We start from the raw sequence: 19,192 nt of genomic DNA, 5'->3' as shown, positions 1-19,192 counted from the left end.
GGAAATATTTTACGTCTGTTTATTTACATTTCTAACCCGGAAGAGGAAGAGTGTACTGAATAGACACCTCTGTCGAATGGTGAGTTACTGTTACAGAAATTTACGTAATTTTTATATGAATTTTTACATGGAAGAAATCTTCCTGACTAGCCTAAAAATCATTATGAAAGTTATTTCAATTGGTTAGTGACAATTTTCTTTTTACATGTTGCTATATGCATAAATACTGCATTTATCAGATTTCAAGATGTATCAATAAAGAGTAAATAAGATGCAAATTATGTCCATAACTTTATTTCAAATAAACTGTATTTCATAGGGGATTCATTTCATTTTCGTCTTTATTTCACAAACCATGATTAAAACAGATATTACATGTATACATATAGCACATATATATATATATATATATATATCTAAACTTGGGGGTTCACAAAAAGTACAAAGTTGCATAGCATAATAAAGTAATACATAAAAAAACATTGGTTAAAATGAATATTGGAAGTAAATGAAATTGTGTTCTACAATAAAAATGGTTTTCGAGGCCCACCTAAAAAGGCCTAGTGGCATGTGGGCAAGTGTATTGTAAATACAAAAGAACACAATTGAGATTGGCGCATTAACATCAAGAAAAAAAAGAAAAGTTTCCAAGGTCGACAAATCCATTTAGACTGTTTAAAATTTGCTATGGTGGTAAGGATCGAAACCTGGATATCCTAGGTGGCTTCCAATTTAAAATTACGCTAAATATAATATTCATTGATGCACGAAATATGAAGTATAAAATGTAGCATTTTATGGAAAATTGTATCCAAGATGGCTGTCATTGATTAATTCAAAATGGCTGCCAACACCTAATTTTGGCCAGGAATCAGGGTTTGAGGGTTAAAAATATATTCCGACTACATCTAACTGATATGTGTTAAAGTGACCCGGTAACATTGTTGAAGGTTAATAAAAAAAACTGCGTAATTTGTGTAAGGAATGTTACTCATTATATTTCTTCTACCGTACTAACCCTCTAAAATGCCAACAGTTCCGAACAAATTCTCAAACCACAAAGATATTTATGGTTTTCTTTGAAGGCGTCACTGTGCCAGGCGCGGATCCAGGGGGAGGGGGCAAGCGGGCCTTGGCCCTCCCCCCCCCCCGCAAAAAAAAAAAAAAAAAAAAAAAAAGAGAGAGAGAAGGAACGAAGGGAAAGGGAAAGAGGAGAGAAAGGGAAAAAAGAAGAGGAAGAAGAAAAGAAATGAGGGAAGAAGTAGATCGGGGGGAGGGCAAAAGGACTTGCCTCCCAGGCTGTTGCCCCCCCCCCCTCCCATCAAAAAATAAAAGAGAAGGAAGGAAAGGGAAAGAAAAATGGAAAAGAGGAGATACAGGGAAGGAAAAAAAAGAGGAAGAAGAAAAGAAAAAAAGGGGATATCAGTTGCAATTTTCCCGCCAACAACTTGTGGATCGGGGGGGGGGGGTGGGCAAAAGGAAGGAAGAGAACTTAGGAAAAAAACTGAATTTAGACAAAGATTAAGAGTCGATAACGGTACAACAAATCGTCTTCTTTCTCTAATAATTTATTGAAATGTCAAAGCTTCCGCGTTTCGCGGAGGAGGGAGGGGGAAACTCGCCCCTCCCTGCACCCACCCACCCCCAATTACGTCACTGCTGGTCACCATTACGAACCAATATTTGGCCTCCCCCCTAAGAAATCCTGGATCTGCGCCTAATGTATATACAACGGCAACAGTTTCAATATAAAATGTAAGTTCTTCTGGTCTGGAAACAATTATTTGCCCATTGTTGTGTATTGTATTACATTTTCACTGACAATGAATTCCCATTGTAATGCAATTTTCAAATTTCCCAGGCTATTTAGGAGAACAGAAGATTGATATTGTTAAGTTGTACGATAACATCACTCAGTTTGATTTGATTGGAAATATATATCATTAAAAACATTAAAAAAATGATCATATAGCACGAAAGCACGAAAAAAGGTCATGCTAGACTTCAAGAGTTTTTTGCATTATCGATAAATTTGGACAGCTTATAAATCTCAATTTGTTGGAAGCATGTGATATTCATCAAGTTCACCAACTTTTGACTCTCGGGATGCCGAAATTGTGATTCAAATCATCAATTTAGCGATCATTATGTTTGGACGTCTGTCTTAGTTTGGTCATACGGAATGTAGCCTTTCCCCCAACGGGCCAGCTCCGGCGATTTTGCAGTTCATGTAAGCTTATACGTACATATACTCCTATATAGTCAGCATACAACAATAATGTACTATTGTTCACACTCGAGTACGTTCACACTTGATTGCGTTCCGTCTTGATTGCGTTCCGGATTTAACAAGGTGCTATTGTTCAGAATTGATTGTATACCGTATTCTACAGAGTTTTCGTTGTGTGCATGATCACGATGTCTAAGTCGCAACATTCCTCTATTTCTACGAGGCAAACGAGGCAGTCTCATTCAGCTGAAACCCCTCAAGTGAATGTCTCTTTCAAAGATATCATACAACATGAGGATTTTTTAGATGCGGTGAAAAAAGCTGTAAAGGAAGCTGTAGGAGACGGATTGAAAGATATAAAAAAAGAACTTGAAAAAGTTTCGCATCAACTAGATTTGTATGAATCGCGAATCGTCACTCTTGAAATAGAAAAGGATTTGAATTCATCAAAATTGGTTGCTATGGAGAAGAAATTATCAGAGCAGAGTGAAGAGATTCGAAACCTACAAAACAAAGCCCAGGAAGCCGAGCAATATTCAAGACGAAACTCAATTCGTATTTTTGGCTGCCCTGAAGCAGAAGGGGAAAGCACAGATAGCATCATACTTGGTATTGCTAAAGATAAACTAGGAGTGGACATCAGTAGTAACGATCTTGATAGAAGTCATCGGACGGGCCCAATGGAGAGACCAAAACGGAACTCATCACAACATGTGAAAGGATCATCGTCGTTGATTTCGTCCGAATCATTGCCGATAAATTCTCAGTCTCGTCATCGCCCGATCCTCGTCAAGTTTGCAACGTACCGCGCTCGCCAGGCCGTGTTGAGAGCAAGACGGAAACTGAAAAATTCTGGAATCTCAATAGCGGAAGATCTTACTTTTTCGAACTACAAGATATTGAGGGCAGCCAGGGAAGCAAATAAAGCCACTGCAGCTTGGTCACAAGACGGACGAATCTTCGTAGCCATACCAGCAAGTAATGGAAAAACCGCTAAAAAGCTAATCACGTCTGTCGAAGATTTGAAAAAATTGTAAAATGATGATTTGATGTACATCTCTAACATCTAACGATGTTAGCTAGTGATATATTTTATACGTCATCCTGGGAGGTGTATCGATTTAACGAACAACAAGCTCGCATTTTGTTTATATTTGTTATTTTAATGTATAACTTTAATGTTTGTGTTATTTTGTTGTTGTTTGCTTTGAATATTTAGCTTTAGCTTTTCAAGCTAGATTTTAAGCAGGATTGTAATGTTAAGAAAGTTTCCATGTGGGTTGTGTAGAAAGTCTGTAAAATCAAACCAAAAGGGCCTTTTATGTACACAATGTAAAAGTTGGATCCACATATCATGTGCTAGGGTACCTGTACAATTATATGATGATGACACGGAAGTGTTCTTGGATTGGGAATGTCCACAGTGTATGATGCAGCATTTACCTTTTAATGGAGAAAGTGCCAATTTGATCAATGTGCAATATAATTCAAAGAAAAAATTAGATGCCGACGACACGGTTATGTATTATTCCCACAAAGATGTAGATGTGATTCAATCAGTGTTAAACGAAGAGCTAGGACATCTACAATCTTGGATGAATGCAAATAGACTCTCTGTGAACTCCAGTAAAACAGTATGCATGCTTTTAGGGACAAAGTTTATGCTTTCTAAGCATGATATTCTCAATTTAGAGATAAATGCCACTAAGCTAATTCAAGTAAAATGTTTCAAATATCTTGGAGTAAATGTAGATTGTGAACTTAAGTGGAATATTCATATAGAGCAATTGAACAAAAAAATTGGGAAAATGATTGGTTTCTTGAGGAGATTGAGGTATTTTATTAATGAGTCAAATCTGAAACTAATTTATACATCTGTAATTATGCCTCACTTTGACTATGCAGATACTGTTTGGCAAACTGCAAATAATAATCATTTTGATCAACTTCAGAAACTTCAGAATCGAGCAGGAAGAATTATTCTTCAGGTTAAACCTGGTGAACATATATCTATTCAGCAGATTCACGATACCTTGGATTGGGAAACCCTAAAATCTCGACGTCGGAGACATATGTGTTCGTTACTGTTTAAAACATTTCATGAGCTAGCACCTAAATATATGACTGATAAATTTGTATTTAACGAAAAGTGTTACGGGCTAAGATATAATGACAATTTAATGCTTCCGAAACCAAGAACCAATCAGTGTAAACGTACATTCTTATATCGGGGATCCGTGTTATACAATGAACTACCTATTAAGCTCCGTCAGTTAGGCACACTAAATTTGTTTAATAAACATGTTCAAAAATACTTCAATTATTTTGATATTTAAATTTCGCAATCCCATTGGCTTTTGCCATAAACATAACCAATTTAATAACAGACTAAATTAGATAATGTGTAGAGTATTTTAAAACGAATTAATTAAGTTAATTGTTAGCAGGGTGGGTGATAAGGGTGGGGTCGTATGTTATTACATTAGGGATGGTAGGGGATATTTGAATAGATTTTAATACTTTTTGTTAGTGTTTTTGTTTAATTTAATTTAATTTGATTTAGTTAAGTTAAGTACAAGTACAATGTTGTTGTTGTTTTTTAAATATTTTTAATTACGACTTACTATTTTGTTATATCATTGCTTATTATAGTATCATTATATATATTTATTGGACTCCATGGAAGAACAGAGCCATTAGGTTAATGGCTCTGAAATGGACTATCCAACCGTTTTATCATTCTATCATTGTTATATAAGTCTTTGATTTTGTTATATTGTGTTATTGTTTTTTATGATGATTTTCGGAAATAAAACAAACAACAAAAACAGAGGAAAGGCTATACAGTATCAAACCAACCTACACCATTAAACTTTAAGCTCACTCACACATGATTTATTGCGACACTTTCAAGGCTACTTATTATTTCAAGTTCATGTATATACAAAGGGCAACAGCTTCAATATTAAACGTAATTAAATCATTGGTCTGGAAAATGTTAATGCCCATTTTTGTATATTATACAACATTTTCCATAACGATGAATATACATTGTATAATGCAATTTTCCGGGAAAACCATACTTGTCATTACTGTTATATTTGATATATGATACTAAAGCAAATAGTTTGGCTTATCGATGAGATAAATCAATGTGAAGTACGTGGCAAATAATGAAATCATTACGTGCTATTTCTAACCGGACTAGACATTTGAAATATATAAAAAATGTATACACTATTGACAGCAAGCAAGTTTTTTAAACAGTCTTCCATATAAATATAAATTTAACAAATGTGAATAATCATTATGAAAACACCACTCTCGTTAGGTTGACACATCAATATGTATTGAGCACACATGTAACAATGTGATAATATTTTTTCTTGGGGGGGGGGGGGGCGGGAGGAGGGCAATCCAAAAAGGGACTGATATCTGAACATTAATATTGATAGGTCGCTTCACAAAAGGGCATACATAGTCCTTTTTTGTGGATAGTTTTTGAGCAAAACAGAAAATAGGTGGAGCCAACGTTCACAGGTCACATCGCACCCATGGAGGTTTTGGCCCGAATTTACAAAGGAGGTTTGTCGACAAATCTAGGTTTATGTGCTTCATATGACGCGTTTCGATGCGTTTCAGACCAAGGTTTAGACAAACCTTTGTCTGAAACGCGTCATATAATTATGACGCACATAAACATAGGTTTGTCTACAAACATTTTTGAAGGTTAATACAAAAAATACTGCGTAATTTGTGTAAGGAATGTTACTCATTATATTTCTTCTACTGTACTAACCCTCTAAAATGCCAACAGTTCCGAACAAATTCTCAAAGATATTTATGGTTTTCTTTTAAGGCGTCACTGTGCAACAACCTCTTACAGTAAATTCTCCCAACCATTTTTCCATGAAAATAAGACATAAGACAGGCTTTTAAAAATCTTTCAACACTTAAATGTCTGGAATGGTGTATAGAGCCAATTCATTGCTTTAATTATGATGATTTACATTCACTTAAAATGTAATTACGTTGTAATAATATAGTTAGAATAATTAAGGAATTGATCAGAACAGTTTTTACCAATTGTTATCATTAATAATGGTCTATCTTACTCAAACTTTCAAATTATCTTTAATTTTATATCTAGCATTGAAGTCACTACCTTAGCAACATTTACTTTCATCTGAACAATGTTACCAAGTCCCTTTAAAGTAGGCAGGAAACCTGGAAGATTAACCCAAGTTAGTGTCAAAAATGGCCGCCAAATTTTAATGATTCATCAGTGGAAGTGAGCAACTATGTTTTTCTATTTTGTTACAATGGGGATATATATGTTACGTGTACGTCTGTTTTAGCAGTAGTAATATCAAATTGTAGGTCATTTATTAAAACATTTGACAACAATACAGCACTTCTGTCATTTAATATCCTGTAAAATACAGCATTAAAGCATTATAATATTATGGTAATATTTTGTCTAAATTCATTTTATTATGCACTGTCTATGAACATGAAAATGTCGCAACAATTTTCCTGTACAACTCTGTCCGGTAACAGGACCTGATTTTCATTACGAGTTTTCCACTAACGTTTTATGGGAAAATGGGATGCCATTGACCCAAAAATTCTAAAAGTAAATCGTACAATTCAACTTAAGTATAACAATGTACGATCGATCGCTGGAAAGCCGGCACGACTGAAACATTATTCAATTTTGTTTCAGACTCGGACAACCTACTCCTTAAATTTATATTGAAGAAAATGAGGCTTGTTTTAGGTCTATATCTGATCTAAGGGGGAATTGTTGGAAATTATCTGTCTCTCCCCCACATTTTGTTTATCCGTACTTTTTAAAATGTTGATCTTATTCAATATCAAAGCAATACGAATAATTCGACGGAGACCCGGAAATTCTTGAAATTTGAAAAATTTTGAAAAATTATAAAGGATTAGAGTAGCCTTATATTCGATTCCGTACCTTAAGTGACCGCCATTTTGCAATTTAGGATGGCTGCCGGAACCTGGAATAAGGAAACATCTATGCTAGTGATGTTACGTTTTTGTTTCAATACCTATGCTTTACGGGTCGACAAATCCATGCAGACTGTCATTATGTAAAATGGTGGTCATGAAACCTGAAAATCCATGATGGTGTTTTAAAAAAAAAGCCAATAAATTATATAAACATATTCGGGTCGTCCTGGAGATTTACTGGGACTCAAATTACCCCTGTCTATTACGTTAGAGAATTCTACAGACCTCACCCTGTTATATTCTTAGGACATCAGCAATATCGGGGTTTTGGTGTCCATCATGTCGGAAGGCAAACACTCTCTGGCGTACTGCCAGTGGCGTCAGATAGCCTAGGGAGCTTCTGTGTCAAACTTGAGAATTGAAAATTATACAGCCAATTCTTAAAACGTGGACCTCTTGCATACAGACTCTAAGGCCAAGGAGGAAGAGGACAGCCCTTGTTTTTTATTTTTATTATTATTATTATTTTTTTTCTTCTGTTGTTGGGTTTGAAAGCTGTCCAATCTGAAATAGATAAATATCTTGCCTTTTATAGCGCCAAACTAAAGGCTAACGTTTTTTCCGACTTTATGGGCAACAGTGTAGCTTACATTCCAATCATTACTCGGAAGCTTGCAAGTAATGTTTGTAACGTTTTTTGAAAGTGTTCAGAGAAGGTAAATTCTTCATGTACAGGGCGTGTCACAAAAAGTGTACCCAACTTTGATAGCTCCCAATTGAAAAGTCTTAACCAATTTGACTTTAGAATTGCTTTCATGATGAAGAATAACTTATTTTCTGTCCATGAAAGCAAATCCCTCCTGCCGCGAGTGGTACCACCAAGTAGATTTCGGACTAAAATTTCATTTTCTGCTGCACTTTAATGAGACTGTGGCATCAAAACATTGATTTACGTCATCATCGTCATGTTGAGGAATTTTGAGAAGACTTGATGTCGACTGTGCATTTCGTTTATGTTCTGAGGCTGATTTATTCGTTCTATTTATGGATCAAATAATTGATAATTACAAAAAAAAAGTCCATGCAAGACTTGATTTGATTTTTCATATACATGTACATATACATCATCATCGTACATAGACCCTCAATCGTAATTACCTAGTAAATGAATCGTCATAAACTATTCAAAGCTTACTGAAAAATTCAATGAATTAAGATTACAAGAAAATATTGCGGAGTGGGGGAGAAAGAGAGAGAGAGAGATTAAGATGAAGAGTGGAGGGAGGGGGGGGGGGGGGGCATAGGATAAAGAAGAAATACTGATCGAAGAAGAAGGGGGTACTCTACATAACGATTGTTTGGTAAAGATATAAAAATTCAAGCATTCTGACAATAGAAAACACCTATTTGTAAATTTGTAACAATATTGTGTGAAGTATAAAACACATCTTTTTAAAGTTGATTGCTTTGTACAAACACTTTCGTGTAGGTTTGTGTGTATGCAGTATTTTTATGTGGTGTGTGTGTGTTTGTGGGTATGGTGACTGAATTAATTTGTTTCATGTGAGGGACCTATTCATAAGCAATTCGCTCTTTTGTGGCCCTGACCATTTGCTTTGTATTCTTTTGCATTTTCTTTTTCTTTTGTATGTTTTGATATTAACATGTATATTTGTTTTGTAGTAGTCTTTAATGTATTCATTCAATACATGTACATCATACAACTTATTTCAAATTACAATGTACATACAGTACATGTGTCCATTATGCACATCATACAACTTATTTCAAATTACAATACATAACATAACGAGTACATGCATTCAATACACGCACATTATACATCTCAAACTATTACCAATACTTAACAAAGCATATATACGTATATTTATTCACTATCACAGAAACATATAATAACTATATACAGTAAACTGTTGTAATTTATTACTCATTTAAAACAATTTAATATTTTGTGCACGGAATGAATAATATCTCCAACAAAAAAAAGAGCCGAGTCACGCACAGGCCGACACACACACGCTATATAATGGTTCAATAAATTCAATCGAATTCGATCGTGAATCGTAGGCCATCATAGGGAATTTTAGATTTGCACGTCGATAGCTTTGACTGCAACGTGTGACGTCATTTTAAGGCACTGCGCATGCGTCACGTCGTCTCAGTCGGCGATCGAGAATGCGTCAACCTTGATTTTCCTAAATCTAATACGGTACTAGTATGCCGTGTGCGCCCGCGTGCACTCTTAAGCCCCAGTCCCATATAAAGCCGGACCAGCACGGACGAGCACGGACCACTCCGGACCATCCCGGACCATGGTCTGGGGTGATCCGGGATGGTCCGGGATGTTTTGTTCAAAAAAGTGTGATGCTTTTAAAGCTACAGTCCCATATACGTCCCGGACCGTCCCGGACCATCCCGGACCCCATCCGGGGTGATCCGGGATTCGGTCCGTGTTGACACCGTGTTGGCACCGGGGTGGTCCTGGATGGTCCTGGATGGTCCTGGATGGTCCTGGATGGTCCTGGGCGGTCAATAACTCACTCCCGGACTGCCACGGATCAACACGGACCGCCCCGGCGCCACTACGGATGACCCCGGACCCAGCACGGTGGCTACACGGATCACCCGGATCAAACTATTGTCCCGGACCGTCCCGGACCACCCCGGCAGTTTTTGACCGTCAAAAACATCCGGGGTCGACTCCCGGACCGCCCAGGACCATCCAGGACCATCCAGGACCATCCAGGACCACCCCGGTGCCAACACGGTGTCAACACGGACCGAATCCCGGATCACCCCGGATGGGATCCGGGATGGTCCGGGACGGTCCGGGACGTATATGGGACTGTAGCTTTACACTATGAATATGACGGACAAAGAAAGAAGACAAAATATACAGTTCCTCAGGTAGACAAAGGAACATCCCTTCTCTGCTATCATGTAAAAATGTGTAGAACAGGTGTCACATGCATATTCACCTGTTCTACATATTTTTACATAATAGCAGTGGAGGGATGTTCTTTTGTCTACCACAGCAATTGTTAAGGGTAGATGAGGAACTGTATATTTTGTCCTCTTTCTTTGTCCGTCATATTCATAGTGTTATTTATGCATGCATGTATATCATCGAGTGAGTCTAAGATTTCTAATTGCAGTCACCATGGGCAGTTGAGTACGTTGACACGCATGATCAGTCGGCGTTCGTTGTGTTCTCATCCACTCAATCTAAAAGTCCCTACTGATGGCTATGACAAACATGACGAAGGGATTGTTGGGGGATGGGGCCGGGGGCGGGGGTGGCTCTCTTGCACTTCAGTTTTTATGTACTGAAGAGACTACCTTGTATAAAGAAAACAGAATTAATTATGAACCAATGGGACTAAATGGTTTCTATGTATGCATACAAATTATAATCGAACCCGCAGGCAAAACCATTGGATAATCACAATAGTGTCTGCATGCATACAATTCCTTTGTGTACTAGAAGTAAAGGTTGTTCACGGCAAATTCCTGATAAAGCCGCCCGCCGGCGTTTATCTCGCAGCGACTTCTTAGGTCACATTTAAACGGCGACGAGTTCACTATTAGGGGGTGGCTCTCTTGCACTTCAGTTTTTATGTACTGAAGAGACTACCTTGTATAAAGAAAACAGAATTAATTATGAACCAATGGGACTAAATGGTTTCTATGTATGCATACAAATTATAATCGAACCCGCAGGCAAAACCATTGGATAATCACAATAGTGTCTGCATGCATACAATTCCTTTGTGTACTAGAAGTAAAGGTTGTTCACGGCAAATTCCTGATAAAGCCGCCCGCCGGCGTTTATCTCGCAGCGACTTCTTAGGTCACATTTAAACGGCGACGAGTTCACTATTAGTTCAGGGCATTTTTTGGCCTTACTTGAAGTAAAAGGAGGCACTTTTCCTATGTAAAAACGAGCATGGGTCCTCAGTGAAAAGGTTTGGGGGCACTGTGTTTCCCAACCGGCTCTGGTGCCTGTGCACGCTACAAACTTGTGTGACTTGTATGATATTCGTAGCTGTCCTGATGAAAGTTGCACAAACGAGCGGATTTTATACTGGGGGGCCGAACGTTAACACCCTACGATGATCGGCCAATTACCCTAGGAGGTCCAGCGGACATTGGCGGATGTCTGACTGATGACCGCCCGATGTCCGCCCAATGTGTACATATCGGCCGGCGTCCCGCCGATCACCGCGGAGTAATCGGTGGGACATCGGAAGGGTGTCGGCAATACACCGTCCGATGTTTACTCCAAAAATTGACTGCATTTCTGCCGATTGCCCGCCGCTTATCTTAGGGTTACCCAGCGATTCCTCCATAGTCATCGATATCAAATCCGTCGCCTTATTTCTCCCCGATCTCTACAAATCGCTCGATGCCCAAAGATCGGGTACATCGCCCGACGTCCGGGTTAAATGTGACCTAGGCAGCCCCGAGTTGGATAAAAATCAAACGTCCATTTTAAGGATGTTTAGTTGAATGGTCCCGTTGATCATTTCATACGTTCTGCTTTGATAAAACTATACATCAATTCGAAGAATGCAATCGGTTTAAACTATACGTCTATTCGATGGCTGTATAGTTGTATAGTTATACGAATTATGGCATGTATAGCCTGTCATATGGCCCGAAAAGGATGTGCGTGTGTTTAAGGGTTAGGGATCGACTGAAATCGATTTTGATATTTAACGAAGCCCATGTATTCGACACCTGATAAGCATTTAAATTTTGTGCCAGCAATATTTATGATATTGCAAAGATAGACAACGTTCCTTCAAGCGTAAAATCTTGACAATAACCACATCAGCGCTACCTGATTTCCTTGTATCAGCAGTGACTGTGGCTATAATATTTTTTTGGGTTAAAGGTAATACAAAGTTTTGGTATGGGGTCATGAATTTGGTTTAAATGAACATATTGGAAGCATATGCGATCCTACAGTATTCAGTGATCTTCGTCGCGGTCAAAATCGAGTCTTAAGTTATGCAATTATAAATAATAATCAATTTACGTTGTATAGCTCCCTCTCAAGGTCAAGATATTAATTAAGCTATAAAACAATGTTTCTTGACTAATTTCGTCCGATTAGCTATTCCCGTTCGCCAATTATATACCACAACTACATATTCTGAGATTGCCATGGTCGCAGCTACCGGCATAGTACGGCCGTATGAGCTATTTGAAATTTATCAAAATTTACCGGGAGCACCGGTAAATCTTTATATTCAATTTTTCTCGAAAGCAGAAGTTTTTTAGGGGTTAACATTTCTAGTGCTTTAAAAAAAAAAAAAAGGGGCATCCAAATATATCAAAATTGTAAAGAATCACTATCCACCCATTTTTCAAAACTTTGTAATACCTTTAAGTTCACGCACAAAGAGAAGAAAAGGGTCAATTACAGCAAAAGTACGGTTTCAAGTAAACAAGATTGATCGTCAGTTGATGAGTGTATGGATATGCGACCTGGTATGCATTTCATTGTCATGACCGTGTCAAGATATGAACAAATAAACAGATAACAATCGTACAATGGGAAGTCTCCTGTAAACCCCAAAACGGAACAAAACAGGTATAAGCCATAGATATATCCAAATAAATCAATAAACTAACATTTTGAGACTGAGAAGCTTAACTTGAATGTTATGCCAGTGTTAGTGACAGCTTCCTGACAAACACAATCATACATGCCATGATGCAGGCCTAAATCTTATTCAGCTATCTATTTCTCGCGCTCACAAAATATGCATTCAAACTCGCGTTTATATATTCTGATTTTTTCTTTCTTACAGAAACATATTGGGGTTCGGTGTGTAACGAGCCACTTGGTGACAACACGTATTCTGAATCGCACAGTATCAGCCGATACGCTATGACAGGAAGGTAGGTGTACAACTATTATTTTTAAAAGCCTAATAAACCTACTGCCCGTTACAAGATACATCCATAAAACGAAACTCATATAGACCTCTTAGCAAATTAGCAAAAGAAAATTTCCCACCACGAAAAACCTTTACAGTCACTTAGGCTTTAAGGTTAAGTTATCATTGATACCATACATGTTTTTTATGTATAAGTTCATCAATATCAAGCGGTATATATGTATATTTTTTTTTTTATATACAACACTACTTGAAATGCCTGCTACTCTAGTCTCCAAAGATTCAACTACTTTTAACTACCAATCACACGTCTAATGAACCCGGATAGAGAGAGAGAGATAGAGAGAGAGAGAGAGATAGAGAGAGAGAGAGAGAGAGAGAGAGAGAGATAGAGAGGGGGGGGGGGGCATTAATATTGTAGATAGATTCTTGCTTAAGATCGTACTAAGCAATGTTCTCATCATGTTTCAACCTCTTTATTAATAGTACATGAGAAACTACTTCTATTCCATAAAGATTATTTTATCTGCATATCTTTTTTAGGCAAGGAAAAGATGGGAAATGGCTGGTGAGGTTGGAGAAGCACCTCCACGAAGTTGCAGGAGACGATAACCTCATTGATTTGGACGAGTTCATAAATGCACTGAATGTGAAGGAGGTATGTAACATGACTTCTACCATACCCATCAATTTGTTTTAATTTGTGACGCAGCTATCAACCACTTTGGACATAATGGCCCGAATTCACAAAGGAGGTTTGTCGACAAACTTTGGTTTTCGTACGTCATAATTATGACGCGTTTTACGCGTTTTTTACAAACCTGGTTTGTAAAGAACAAAAGGAGGTTTGGCGAAACAAAAGGAGGTTTGAGCTCAAACCTTGGTCTGAGCTCAAACCTTGCTTTGTGAATTCGGGCCAATATGTTTGATTAGTATTGATTTATGCAGACACAACCCCCCCCCCTCAACACTCGCATACACATATGCATATAAGAATGTATATACATCTTCATACATTAATCATAACTCATCAATGAAATGTTATTGTTCATGGATGGATCATCGAGGGGATATGTCACCGGACTGTGGATCACAAGGTCCGCGGTTCAAGTCCCGCCGCGGCACTAATGTCCTTTGGCAAGACATTGATCTACATTTGCCACTCTCCACCCAGGTGTTAAATGGGTACCCGGTAGGATGCGAAAAATAATGTGGTTGGATTAGCAAGTGGCGCTTGTAAAATGGCGACTAGCTGGAATGCTCCCCAGGGAGTGGAAAATGTGCATACATTGTGTTGCGGGTAAGCCTGAATTCGATGACCGGGGTAATAATATGTTTCGCGCCTAGAAACAAAGTATTAGGCGCATTATAAATGTGAGCTATTATTATTATTATTATTAAACGTTGTTACAGACGTCCAACAATATAAAAGTCATACATTATCAGTATTCAAAATCTTAAATGATGCAAATTTATGTTGAAAGGGAAAGAGAGAGAGAGAGAGAGAGGGAGAGAGAGAGATGTTAATGGTGACATTCATTATGATAATTATTATAGTGATTGATTAGATTTCTTTGCACTAGGGGAAATAGAACTGATGCAAAAGCAGTTGATGTTCATAAAAGCTGAAGAGAAGGTTACAAAACAATAGAGGTGGATAAGATAGAAGCATAATATGTGCTAAATTAATAGTTTAGAGGGAGAATCGATACGCTTTCAACATAACAATGTGAGGAGTTTCCGTTTCAGATTCAGTTTATTATATTATAATTCACATTAATTTCACATTTTGTAATGGATGCACTAAAAAAATAGTACAATTAAATATAAAATCTATTGAGTGAATACCTCATACAAATTTGTTTGAAAGCATTAAATTAAAAGAAAGAACGTAAATAATAATAATAATAATAGATTAATATAGCGCAGCTTTTATACAAAATATATTCAGCTGCGCTGGTTAAGAGCTCCTTTTTACTAAATTCTACAAAATAAGATCACTCAGTTGAACAAATAAGTTTTTAAATTGGATTTAAAAACATTGAGAGATGGAGTGCTTCTTATTTCTATTGGCAAGCTATTCCATAATTTGGGGGCGGCAATAGCAAAAGCACGGTCCCCAAGAGTTACTTTAGTTTTGCCATGGGGAATCTGAAGCAGTAATTTATCTGTGGAACTGCGCAGGCTACGACTGTGTGATTGGACTTTGAGTTGAAGTAATTCTTTGATGTAATTAGGGGCTTGACCGCTCAATGATTTATAGACGATTAACAATATTTTGAACGTAAAAGAAGAGTGAAATATTGAGGTAACTATGATGAAAGCTATGCTTGTGAGTTACAGGCCCTACAGAGGAGCCTGCATTAATAAGCAGAGCTTGTATATGATTAGTATTGAAGTGTATTTATAATTTGAATCTGATTAATTTGTCTTGCCTATTTAGTCCTTCTTTGCTGAGCGGTTCTTTGAGCTCAATGACAAGGATCAGTCAGGGAGTATCAGCTTGGAGGAACTGATAGTTGCTCTGCGGCTTCTTGTCAATGGAACAGAACAACAGAAGCTTCACTTTCTCTTCCAGGTTTATGACGTAGATGGTAAGGTTGGAAAATAATCTTGTAATCACAAAATCAAGATAAAGACATGGGTCGGTCCGTCGGTTTTTTTTTTGTTTTTTTTGTCGTCCTCTTTGGGCCGATATTTTTCAGCTTTGAATGTTTCTTGTTTTTTCCCCCCGCCGTCCTTTGGCTGATATTTCTCAATTTGTAATGCTTTAATACATGTGTTTCAGAGTCATCATTCCATTCCTATCTTTTTCACCTCATAATAATCCATGGTTTGCAATGTTGGGTTGAGACAACACTCTGTGCTTTCCTGCTGACGAAGTTGGTTTTCAACTACCTGTAAAACTTGCTAGCAATGTGAAGTTTGTTTAGAATAATTTGATTTTATGCATTTATATCCTAAGTCAAACAAAATATGTATTTTTGTATTCATTAATACAAAAAATTAAAAAAAAAAACGGTTTAATTTTTTTATTTGTTTTAAATGCCGACCGTAGATTTTCAGACTTTTGGGTCGGTCGCAAAAGGCAATAAAACAAGTTTTTATTTTAGGCCTAATGGTAATGGCAGCAAAGTTTTGTAATAAAAGTGAAGAAGAGTAAACCCTTCTTGGCCTCCAATGTACAATGTAGAGTACAAACGAACACCCCGCATAAATAATAATTAAAAAACACAACGAAATAAGCTTTTCAAATGACAAAGCGGCCGAATCATGTTTGAATTAATTGTGGTAATTTCTTTATTATATATAATATACAACAAATGATTTCACAACAACAAAACTACGTCTTTGACATTTCCGTTCAATCCTTATCCTAACAGGTAGCGGATTTATCGACGTTGATGAGCTCAGGACGGTACTCCGATCTTGCACAGATGAATGTGCATTGACCCTGCCCGAGGAAACATTGACGGAGCTTACTGAAATCCTTTTCGCTGATGCTGATGTCGATGGCGATGGTGAGGTCAGCTTTGAAGAGCTTTCTGAGCAGCTACAGCGGTACCCTGGCATCACATCTAATCTTAGCTTCTGGTAGGATATAAAAAGAGATCAATGAACTTGCTAAATGTTCTAAAATACTATCTACAATACACAACCCTTTAATAAATTGTTCAAATTCAAATAAAAATGCAAATGTGTGTCCAGTGCATGGAAATGTTCGCTTTTCCCGAGATAACCATCCATCAGCCTAGTCATGAATGTTTCTGAGCCCTATCCTTTTTAGGGAGGGAAGTTCCACTTTGAGCATCTTAGAATAATAACTGCCAAAGTTCTAGATGTGCTTCATGAATACCTTTTGTTTGACCTCCTGAAAAAAAATACTTCCACCTGCGTACCATAGAATGTACCGTTGGTGCATAAATGAATAATGTTACATAACTTTCATGAGCGCATATCCAGTATTCATCTCTGTGGGTTTTACCATTTTGGTACAAATGACCTTTATCTGCCCATGCGCAGATTGTATCTATGAACTGGCTTATTCTTTTCATGACTTGATTTCTTATTAAATAGTTACAATGAGTTTACAGAAGCATGATTAATCAAACTGATTGTCTTTTATCAGTGCGGCTGAGTGGCTGAACCCTAAAAAGAAGAAACCTAAAAGTCAATCACGTTGTAGCTATCATGCACTCCGCAATAACTTCTCCGTCATCATCTTCTGGATCGTCTTCGTCATCATCAACGTTGGGCTGGCAGCATGGGGTGCGTACGAAGGCTATCGTAGCGTCAATGATGAGAGGCATCCAGCGGCAATAATCATCGCCAGAAGTGCAGGTATCTGATTTATTAGTTATCTCTTCTGTACTAGTCTTTCTCGCGCTCCTCGTTCTCTCCATATCCTTAAGGCTTGTTCAGATACGGCGCGGTAAAAAAAAAAAAAGCCGCCGCGGTTCTTTTATGTGTAAATGAATTGCAACTAAGCGAAACAAGGAGTTCCGCGTATTTGGGGAGCAATCTGTATACTATAAAATACAGAAATATGAAATGCATTTAGGCCGTCATTAAAAAAACAAAAAACAAACAATGACGCGGTTTTTCCGAGTCATTTTTGAACGAGTCTTTATTTATCTCACTTGACTTGCTGCACTGGAAATACTGCCTGATTACCATGTTGTAAACGAAGCAATACTTATCTATAATTTTGCTAACATCACACTACAGGTCGCTGTCTTAGTTTCGAATGTTGTTTTGTCCTGGTCCTGATGCTTCGGAAGCTGCTGACGATATTACGTAATACGTTCCTGATGTCGGTACTCCCTCTCGATCAGCATGTCATAATCCACAAGATTGTTGCCATCTTCATCATCATCTTGTCTGTTATCCATACAGCCGGTCATATTGCAAATATCGGTGAGACAGTCACGAATTCCTTTATAAATAAAGCAAACTTTTTATAGTAGAAATTGAATGAAGAAAACTGAAATAAACTTTCATTATCTTGCCGTATTGTTTTATTGTTTAATGTTCTCACATTGTATGATAATTGTTACAACATTGATTTGCAAGTTGAATTTGTTTCTATCTTGTAAACTGAATTTAATTCAGCCTTAAGGCAATATGTTGATAAACCATAAACCAACTCATGATTTTTGACATTATTGTGTCTCATTGTCTGAAAACTTGGTAGGGGCAGCCTGTGTTAGAATTAGAATTAGTGTTGACGTAGGGTTACGGTAAGGGTTTTATGATACCACTGAACCAATGGGACCGATTGGACGTAGATCAGAGCCAATATACTAAACGATCTTGTTCAAAAATAAGATGGGAAAACAAAAACGATAACCTGCTTTATAAAGAGTTGCTCGTGAATACCCTCCTTGTAATTTTAAAGTATAATGTTTTTTTTCCTTCATAAATAGGATTGATCTACCAGGTAGAGAATGTAAATGGCACAACAGCTGCATGGATTCGTAATGTCCTGGTCCGACCTTTTCCCGGTCTTGGCCTTGTTGAAGGTTCTTGTATCATCACTGGTATTTTGATCATCATCGTACTCATCATTATGACGATCTGCTCATTACCCTTTATCAGGAGGAACGGATACTTCAAAGTGAGCTTTTAATCTTCTTTTAGCTCAACCTTTTATTCCTTAGACAATAAATTGATTTTGATTGTCTCTAGTCAAAGTCAGTTCTATGTATTTGCCAATAATTGTCACCAATCAATGTGACGTTTCTGATTTCCGTTTTGAAATTCCTTAGTTCTTACATTGACTTCAAATAGCTGCCAGAATACAAATAGCAACGCTTGATAAGAAAACACAATACGCCGCCAATGTTTTAAATTTATTTGCTGTCCATTATTCTAAATTCAGAGTTCTGACTACTGAAATACATTAGCTATATAATATTCAAGTCGGCTATACCCGCAAAAAGGTCGTTACTACCACTGACAGTTCGTAGCTCATATGGCCTCCATGTGGGCATTTATTAAATAACTAATCCATATTCAACCTTTGTTAACCAATGAAGAAATAATGAGTAATTGA

The 19,192-nt window shown here is 37.4% G+C and overlaps 1 protein-coding gene and 1 long non-coding RNA gene across 2 annotated transcripts; both read left to right on the top strand.

Moving 5' to 3' along the window:
- The first annotated feature begins 13,690 nt into the window (after positions 1–13,690).
- On the top strand, positions 13,691–16,725 carry LOC115928440. Its single transcript, XR_004066056.1, has 3 exons — positions 13,691–13,795; positions 15,581–15,731; positions 16,521–16,725. It is a non-coding gene; the product is annotated as an uncharacterized LOC115928440 (long non-coding RNA).
- Positions 16,726–16,827: 102 nt separating this feature from the next.
- On the top strand, positions 16,828–18,766 carry LOC115928742 (NADPH oxidase 5-like). The gene is made up of 4 exons (XM_030996594.1): positions 16,828–16,835; positions 17,267–17,478; positions 17,866–18,062; positions 18,578–18,766. Exons 1-4 carry the CDS (start codon positions 16,828–16,830, stop codon positions 18,764–18,766), a joined length of 606 nt encoding a protein of 201 aa, XP_030852454.1.
- The last annotated feature ends 426 nt before the right edge of the window (positions 18,767–19,192 follow it).

This window comes from Strongylocentrotus purpuratus, unplaced genomic scaffold (genome assembly GCF_000002235.5).
Source record: "Strongylocentrotus purpuratus isolate Spur 01 unplaced genomic scaffold, Spur_5.0 spur5_scaffold_3, whole genome shotgun sequence".
Classification (NCBI taxonomy): domain Eukaryota; kingdom Metazoa; phylum Echinodermata; class Echinoidea; order Camarodonta; family Strongylocentrotidae; genus Strongylocentrotus; species Strongylocentrotus purpuratus.
This window is presented reverse-complemented; position numbering and strand designations above follow the sequence as displayed.

Excerpts from the sequence above, each read along its gene's own strand:
- LOC115928742 (XM_030996594.1), top strand. Across the intron at positions 17,479-17,865 it reads AATCATCGCCAGAAGTGCAG|GTCGCTGTCTTAGTTTCGAA; the intron begins GTATCTGATTTA and ends ATCACACTACAG. Across the intron at positions 18,063-18,577 it reads TTGCAAATATCGGTGAGACA|GTAGAGAATGTAAATGGCAC; the intron begins GTCACGAATTCC and ends TTGATCTACCAG.